The sequence below is a fragment of the Dipodomys ordii genome, unplaced genomic scaffold (genome assembly GCF_000151885.1).
Source record: "Dipodomys ordii isolate 6190 unplaced genomic scaffold, Dord_2.0 Scaffold11, whole genome shotgun sequence".
Lineage (NCBI taxonomy): Eukaryota > Metazoa > Chordata > Mammalia > Rodentia > Heteromyidae > Dipodomys > Dipodomys ordii.
The window spans coordinates 19292199-19301641 of NW_012267227.1; the positions used below are offsets into that span (position 1 = coordinate 19292199).

At 41.8% G+C, this 9443-nt stretch overlaps 1 protein-coding gene across 1 annotated transcript in view; it reads left to right on the forward strand.

The window, feature by feature from the left end:
• Meis2 (Meis homeobox 2) overlaps positions 1-9443 on the forward strand; it is a 188882-nt gene that overhangs the window by 6799 nt on the left and 172640 nt on the right. Inside the window, exons 3-5 of the mRNA XM_013010013.1 lie at positions 52-152; positions 510-676; positions 1412-1561. Coding sequence (XP_012865467.1) covers positions 52-152; positions 510-676; positions 1412-1561 — 418 coding nt within the window. The remainder of the gene's footprint in view (positions 1-51; positions 153-509; positions 677-1411; positions 1562-9443) is intronic.

Here is a 9443-nt window from a genome sequence, read left to right on the forward strand (position 1 = left end):
AGGGGCCGGCGCGGGAGGTGCGGTTCTTTTGCTAAATTGCACCATTTCAAGATTAAAAGTACTGAAGTCCGCGTCCGAAAGCCGTCTCCCCGTCCAGCGGCCAGGCCTCCTCCAAGGCAGCCGCGTGGCGCTTCGTATTCTGGTTGAAAAGGGTTTGGGCTGGGCTGGGTTTTTCTGTGCAGGGAGGCGACTCTTAAAATTATTTTTGTTTCACTATATTTTCTTTTGCTTTTTTTTTTAAAGTTTGACCTGAGGTCAGAGGGTGTGTGTGTGTGTGTGTGTGAGAGAGAGAGAGAGAAAGAGAGAGAGAGAGAGAGAGAGAGAGAGAGAGAGAGAAAGAGAGAGAGAGAGAGAGTTGAAGAGGGCTCAGGCAGAGAAAGAGGTCCCTGGGACACACTGTCCTGTGGATATCAGGAAGGAAAGATGTCAGTATTGAGGCTCAAGTTCTGTCAGACTCCCACCCCAGGCCAGTGAGGCAGAGATGATCAGTAATCACTGATTTCCTCCAGTGTGGGGTTTGCCTGGTCCCCTGCGGGTGTCTTCTCCCCAGCCCAATTCCTTCAGCACCCCCTACTCAGGGCCTGAAGAGTTCCAGAACCCTGACAGTCTTAAACTTTACTTTCAGATGATACAAGCAATACAAGTGCTAAGGTTTCATCTTCTGGAGTTAGAAAAGGTAAGAGATCACGCCTGGGTTTTTATTTGATCACAGTCTCTACTAGTTGCTTGAGGTTTTCGGTGTATCTTCAGTGTTGGGGACTGACCACTTGGAAATGTCTGGAGGGTGGCACTGTCCTTCTCTAAACTGTTCCTCATCCCAGGGGTTCAAAGGGGGCTTGCATCTGCAGTCTAGGCCTTTTTAAAGTCACTTCTCCCGCTCCCCCCCCCCCCAGCCATTGAGGATTGTTTTGAAACCATTTGTGCTACTGGACACTCAGTGTGCTGTCTCTGTTATCTGAGTGGGCTCTGGGCCCACGGTCTGCATCAGGTTCGCAGCCAGCAGCATGTCCTGTCCCTACACTGCCCATAGCTCCATCACTTAACTTCTATGCAAATATACCAAACTCAGAGCTGACTGCATCCCAAATACCACCTCTGCCCGCAGTTGCAGAGTTCTAGGTTTTGAAGCTATTATCAAGTCGGGTCTTCCTCTCTGGTCTCCCATTCTGAGCCCAGTTATTTCCACTCTGATTTCTTGCTTTATTGTAACTTGTTGCTGGGGAAGTCTCTGGAGAATAATATCTGCTGCAACAATTGCTCTATTGTTTCCTTGACTTCAACTATTACACCCCCTAATTAGAGTTAGTGTGGAAGACAGAACATGGCTGCTTTTTCCAAATGTCACAATGCAACCTGATATTTTTCCTCTTGAAAAATGAAACAAACAACAACATGAGCTGAACCCTCCTAGGTGCATGAACTGTGTGATAACTTCTGCCACCGGTACATTAGCTGTTTGAAGGGGAAAATGCCCATCGACCTCGTCATTGATGAAAGGGATGGCAGCTCCAAGTCAGATCATGAAGAACTTTCAGGCTCCTCCACAAATCTCGCTGACCATGTAAGTCTGAAAGCCTTTGGCATTCTTGGAAGGCTATTGGGCAACGTGTTTTCTTAAAGCCTAACTCTTAGTTCCGTGGACTTCGTTTTCTTTTAAAATGGTTTGCTCTCTTATGGAGTCTCTCTCTCTCTCTCTCTCTCACTCTCACTCTTCCTACCTCTGCCATACTCTTTGTTTTCATTTCCCCCGGCCTTGGACCCTGCTTTATTTTGAGAGCTGAAAATCCGAGGAGCTGATAGGGTGATTTGATTTGTGCTCTTCATGTGTACAGTTTCCTGGATTTGGTGACTTGGGTGTTAGCACGTTCTCTTTTTGATAGGGCGACTGCTGTCTTTTCTGGTTTCTCATTCTGTGTAATCAGTGCAGCCGGATAGAAAGAGGCAAGACAGTTAGCTGGACGGGTTGGGGGAGGGGAGGAGAACGGGACTCTAGGAGAGAATGGGGAGAGAGCTGATTTCCCAGTCTCTCTCAGAGATGACAATCCTGAGAATTATTGGCAATCTTGCACTGCATTAGAAATAAAAGGAGTGAATGAACACATTACAATTCTCAGGGCTTTTGCTCTATAGAAACTTATTGTCAGAATATGGACTTATTGCCAAGCGCCTGAAGCATCTTCATAATAAAAGACAGTAACCTTGATGAACCAATTATTAACAATGTATTACAGGAAGCTGAAGGGAATTATGATTGAGTAACCATAGGTTAGTGGTTGAATTTTAACACTTTTCCCACTGGTGAATGAGGACAGAGAGTGTATAGTAAGAAATGACTGTGTGTATCAAGCAGGAATGGGGATTTCTTACTATCCTCTGTTTTTAATCCTATTTTGGAACTGATCTAGTGAGTCTGCTGGGGGTGGGGAGGGAGAAACATATGTAGTGAGTGAAAATTTGAAAAGAGAAGAAAGATTGCAGCTGGTAGGAAAGGCAGGAGTGTGGTGTGTGGAGGTTAAGGAGTGGCTGTGAAGTATACTTTATTTACAAGAACCTAAAGCCCAAGCCTGGGGGTGAAGGGCCGGGTGTCTTATACCTTCATTTAAATCCACAATCCTAAATGCTGTAGGCTATGTAGTTTGAATAACTTAGTGGTTGAAATATTAATTTAGCACCTTATGTAAATTAAACAGGCATTGCAGTTGTAATTTGTAACCCTCCTTTAAATCCTGTGTTAAAAAAGGGTTGAGCTTCCTTGAGAATAACCCTCTCACCCCACTACAACGAGTTTTGAAAATAAGCGGCCATAGATTGTAATAATGAACTGTTGCTCTGTTTGAGAAGCGAGCCTAAGAACAGAAGTTTAAGGGGGGAAAAAAAAGACTTTTCCTGAATGTTTAGTTCTGAGGCAGAATAAATGGCCCTGCCTTAATTTGTTTCCAAGGCCATGGGGGGTTGTCGGGGGCTCTTTGGGGTCCTGACTGTGTTCCGTGCAGCAGCAGCAGCTGTGTGAAGTTCATTCCCTTCCTTCCTCGTGGCCCTACCCACGCTTGTGTCTTGTGGTCCCTGAGTCATGACACAGCCTTGGAAATACATTTTGGTGGTGTTCAGGATTTGTTTCTTTTCAGTGCTTTCTCTTTGTGGATTCATTTGTATTTACAATATTGGGGGAAACGGGGAAGGATCTGTTTGTACGATTTTGTAGAATGAGGGAGGTTTACAGTTCTCCGAAGGCTTTCCCCCCCGCCCCCTTTTATTTCTTGGGGTCCCCAGGCATTCCTCCTGGTATTTCTTCGGGTTCCCAGAACTACATTTTCTTGAATAGTTTCTTGGCAGCTCTTTTTCCAGTGGATGTATGGGACTAGAACATGTTGATATTTACACGGAAGAGATAAGGTAAACTAGGCTCCTTAGAGCATTGACTGGCAAACAATGCCAATTTGTGGGGCTATTGTAATATTTAGATACAGACTCAAAGAAGTTGTACTTAAGGGAATAATGTTTTAATAATTTAACAATCACAATCTTGGGGTAAAAGAGCCAACTGTATCATTTGTTGCTCCCCTCTCGAGCCCCCAATCAATTGAACATGACAACTGATTTATTTTGAACTCACCAGGGCTTGCCACCTCATTGGGTGTCATAATTTAAAGCCTCTTATATCCTAGAGATCTGAACTATAGCATTTTTTACTTTCACCCCCTGCCATTTGTTTTGAAATGAAGCAATAATTTGTTCCACCACCACTCTGAGCGGGAAATGGACAGGTTTGCCACAGACCCGTGTTTTATGTAGGTTGAAGGGGAGAATCTTGGAGAGTCTTCACCAGTCTTGTTTCTTTGGTACCATAGGTGTATTGACTGCATTCATTTGCAGGCCTACACCCAAACCCCTGCAGAGGGAACTGTCTGAGCACCTTACCCTCTCCTGCGAATTCACGCTCCCTTAAGCTCCAGCCATAAAAAGCACCCCCCACACACACACATACACAGCTACCTGAAGCGGTAGGAGTAGGGCATTTTCACATGTAAATGTGTCCAATTTGAATCTTCAGGTTTATTTTTTCATTTGCTTTGATATGCATATTTAATGCATTGCCCCAGGCTGGATCTCATTTGGTGAGTGCCAGTGCTGGGGTGAGGGGAGCCACTTCAGAAGGGCTGGGACAGCCTGTTGTTTCTCCGTTTTATCTGTTGGCCCACTATTCTGATCTACTGAGCTTCCTCCTGGTTTTATTTGCACATGAAATGTTGAGAGCATTTCAACTTATTGGCTATGAATAATGACAGCTAAAAAAGAATCTTACTTTAATTTGTGGTGCGCCAAGCTTTCTCTTGTGGAGGTGACAGTTTGTGACAGCTGTTTGACACCCCCAAACATATATACCTCTATCCTTACTAAGTGGTATCAAACTACCGTGTGTGTGTGTGTGTGTGTGTGTGTGTGTGTGTGTGTGTGTAGGAGTGGGCAAGAAGAGAGAATGAAAAAGAAAAAGAAAAAATGAGTGTGTAATTTGGTGAGCTGGGAAACAAAGTAGAAGCATCAAGGGCAGCATATTAATTGCTAATATGGTTTTCAACTTTATTATTACAGAACTTGGAAATAGAGACAGAAGTAATAGATATAAATATCTTCACACCAAGTATTATTGGCAGCCTTTTAAGAATGAATTTTTTGTGTACTATTCCTTGACAAATCATGCTTATTTTATATTCCGTGTCATATAAATATCTTGCTGTACTATAGAAGTATTAAAGGAAGACAAGACAGACGGTCTTTACTTCATTCCTTACATTTAGTGAGATGAGATTTGTACATTTATTAATTAATACATGTGATGTGCATAACGAGAGGAAGTCTGAAATTAAATAGGAAACAAAATGTGCAACATTGGCTTTTATTTTATTGTGTTCAGTAAAGCATTTATAACAGTCATAATGAATGCTTATATATTTAATATTGTACTATATTTCACCTTACTTTCCTACTGTCATATAAAATAATGGTTATAGGTAGGAAATATTATTACAATATTCTTTGGAATACTATAGAGAAAAAAATATATATGATACTCAAAGCAAGGAAACAAGTCTGTTTTCCAACTGCAGTTAATGTTGAGTTTCCCAGACATTCAGATTTATCATGATTAAAATAAACATGCCAAGAAAGCAATTTAAAAAAAATTTGTTTCATGCTTTTCCTAGTTTGCAGTATTTTTGTAAAATCAGTAAAAGACACGTGCATTTGAATCATTTTAGGTCAAGTCTGTAGATCTAGTGCAAAAGAAATTTATATTTATGGTACAGATTTATCGTTAGATAAGGTTTAGATACATGAAATAATATATTCTATAAGCTAAGTTTATTTGTGTGACGTGCTTACAGTTTAACAATTATGTTATTGTTCCTAGTTACTAGTCATAAAAAACAACGTTTTGGTTTCTTTGGAATAATTAGAGGAAAGAAAATATAATGCTTGTGAGTGTGTCAAGTACCTTAAAATTGACTGGCTTTAGTAATATCCCTAATAAGAGAAAATTAGTTTTAATTTCTGTGCCATAATTTAAGAGTGGCTGTGCTTCTGTGTTCTTCTTCATGTCTGAATATATCAATTTGTTTATGTCTGTACTACTTTGAAGGAACCTGTTAGGTCAGGGAGAGAATCTCCAGGGTCTTGCTCTTGACAGAATACGGGCAAGTGCCTGGAGATAATTCTACACTACCTGAGAAATTAGAAGGGAGTGACACTGAGCAGTTCACGACCAAGTTGTTGGTTTGTTGGAGATCAAGACAGAAACAAGGTTTGATAGTAATATTAATAAAATGAACGATTAATTTCATGTGCTAGATTCTTATATTGCTGTGTAAGATTAGCTATTATGAGTGTTGTTTTCCAAAGCCTCTGGGGACCTGTCCCCATAGAGCTCGGCCTCTGAGCTCTGCCTGGGGGCTGCCGGTTTCACCCTTTAGTGTTACTGCTGAGTTGCTGGTTGTTGGCAACTTTCCTGTTGATTTCTTATTGGTAATATTTATAGTATGTTTTCAAGGTGACTGTGATGATGAACTGAAATTCAACGTAGGTATACTTGGCAAACATATAGATGAAAATTCACTACCAGATTGAAATGGCATTATTTGAAGGCATTATCTAAATTTGTTTTCACATTTTTTTCATATTGAATATTTTGAGTATCTTATGCACTATCCCACTGCAATCTGAAGTCATAGGAGGCTGCTGTTTTGTTTTGTTCTGTTTTGTTGTTTTTGTACCCGTCCTGGGGCTTGAACTTAGGGTCTGGATGCTATCTTTGATATTTTTTTGCTCAAGACTACTGCTCTATGACTTGAACTATAGTGCTCTATCACTTGAGCCATAGTTTCACTTCTGGTGCTTCTTTTTTTTTTTTTTTGGTGGTGGTGGTTAATTGAAGATAAGAGTCTTGTGGATTTTCCTGATCTGGGCTGGCTTTGAACTGTGATCCTCAGATCTCTGCCTCCTGAGTAGCTAGGATGACAGGCGTGAGCCACCGGGGTCTGGCTTCACAGGAGGTATTTTATAATGTGCCTTTGCACTACCAACACGTTCATGTCTTCTCTGGAAGTTATTCTGTTAAATGGAAGAATCATTTGCAAAGGGTATTTATAACTGAGATTTGCTCACACATTAATTCCTAAGTTTAACGAAGAGGTGCCTGTGGGAAGCTTATGGAGCCCTCAGCTTTTTGAGGAGTTAGCCCAGGTTCTGAAGTACACACAGGTCCTGAGTTCTTATGCCAACTTCAGAATAACATTTATTTAAACAACACAATAACATTTGTAACTTTCATAGACTTGAACATTCCAGGATAGGAGTTTTCATCTCATTAAAAAAAAATCACATTAGGGGAAAAACAAAGGAGGGAGTAACAATGAACTCATTACCTAACTCATGTAACTGTAACCCCTCTGTACAGTATCTCTACAATAACAAATTATATATTTAAAAAGTCACATTGCAGCTGGGTGCTGGTGGCTCACTCCTGTAATCCTAGCTACTCGGGAGGCTGAGATCTGAGGATCGAGGTTCAAAGCCAGCCCCTGCAGGAGAGACCGTGAGACTCCTATCTCCAATAAACCACCAGAAAACCGGAAGTGGCACTGTAGCTCAAGTGGTTGGGCGCTCGCCTTGAGCCGAAGAGCTGAGGGACAGCTCCCAGGCCCAGAGTTCAAGCCCCATGGCCGGCCAAAAAAAAAAAAAGTCACATTGCTAATTAGGACTTAAACTATCATGACATCACAAGAAATAAGTAACAGTGCTAGTCACATGTATTGATACCAACTGACTAAATTATCTATTTACTGTCAAGTCCATATCCTGGATTACTTTTACTATTTCTTGCAAATAATACAATCTTTCACTTGAGTTCATATTCTAGAAAAATCTGAGGGTTATGTTACATGTAATTATAGTAGAAATAAGTGGAGATGGCTGTGAGGATTGTTTTGTGTAGCGTCTTCATGTGAATGAGTGAAGGAAATGCGTCCCAGGAGAAATGCTGGCCCCAGGAGCTAGGTCAGTGAGAGGAGAGGCGTGGCCCGGGAGTCTTCCTGCACACAGCTGCCTTGTCCCCTGCACTATACCTGCGCAGTCACCTTGGTCCTTGGGGTCCAGGCTGAGCGTCAAAGCTTAGTCGGAGCGTGGGTGTGTTATAATCTTCTGTTTTGTCCTTGAAGCTTAGTACACTTTACTTCCTCACTCTGTTTTTGTGTTCTTTTAGAAACTCTGACACGGTTTACCCCAGTGACCCCAGGGAAAAATCATGCACTGTATGAAATCACTTAAAATAGGGAAATAACCTACAGTTTCCCAGGATTTCCTAAAGCATTATCTTGTAGGCTGTACCCTCCCAGAAATGCCACCTTGGCTTTAAATGTGACAACTGCACAGTATTTGCACCCTCAACAAAAGAGGTGCACATAGGCTTTCATTCCTCTGTCCAGACTCCCTTTTCCTCTTCACTGTTTTCTAGATTTAGCAGAATTCAATGACGGTGCTACATCAGTTTTTTTTTTTTTTAACTTTCAAGGGAGAACACGCTGGCAGAATGGTATTTCCTAGGGAAAGCCGTGTCTAAATGAGGAACGGAGGAGAGCAGCCGCGTGCTCTCCTGTGGCCCCCCGACAAGCAGCTCTGCCCATATTGTCTCTGCTTTTATATTAATTACAACTTGCATTATCAGCTCGAGTCCGTGGCCCAGCAAATAGAAAGTACTGCCCCTGGAGACAGAGCTTCTTGTGTCTATTTTCCTTCCATTGTGCTTCACTCAGTATTCACTGCTTTGCTCCTGGTAACTCTTGTTCTTTAACACAATTACGTCACAGTAAGAAGTGTACCATATTTGACTCCCAATTATGGAAGCCACTGGGAATAGAAACATGTTCTCCTTGTGCCCTGGGGTTTCTTCTTGATACTTGTGCTGGAGAACAGGACACATGATGTGGAATGCACATACCTCTAGAGTCTGCACTCTGCACAGAGATCATCTCTCTATTCTTCAACAGACGTCATGTGTTTTTACGTGATTTCGTATGCCACTTTGGTTTCAGGATTTACTAAACTCCTGAATCTAATTTGGCAGAAAGCCAGGCACTTATTCTTGAAGGATGTAAACTTGGAAACTCTCTAGGAAGAAAAGAAGGAGTGGTGATACAAACAAATATTCTAATTTGAAAATCCCAGCATTATGGGCAATGTTCTATGTTGTCCTTGTGGGTTACCTTTTTTTTTTTTTTGCCAGTCATGGGGCTTGAACTCTGGGCCTGGGCGCTGTCCCTCAGCTCTTCAGCTCAAGGCGAGCACTCTACCGCTTGAGCCACAGTGCCACTTCTGGTTTTCTGTTTTTTTTTTTAATTGGAGATATGAGTCTCATGGACTTTCCTCGCTTTGAATCATGATCTGGACTGGCTTTGAATTGTGATCCTCAGATCTCAGCCTCCTGAGTAGCTAGGATTATAGGCATGAGCCACTGGTGCCCGGCTTGGGTTACCATGTTTTATGACCAAGGGAGGACCAACTTTTTTTCTACTGACAAGAGTCTCAGTGTGTCTGTATGTATGATGACATCACCAATGTAGAACCAAGTACAGACACCAGGTTAACTCCTCAGCCTTGAATCTATTCCTCCTGCCTTCTTTCAAGTTACATAGCTATCATGTGATGCTCCATAGTTCATCCCAGCCCACAACACAGAACATAACACCTGGTGATACTGTGGCAGTAGACATGAGACTCTTCCAGAATAATGTTTTTGAGAGATGGAGAGAAGAGGAAAGAGATAGGGGAATTGTAGGCAAGAGAAGGAACATGAAAAAATTTGGGGACTAATATAACTTGTTTGGAGAAACCACTATTTTTTTTCTTTTTCTTTCTTTCTCTCTTCACCTCCCTCCCTCCCTCCTTGTTTCCCT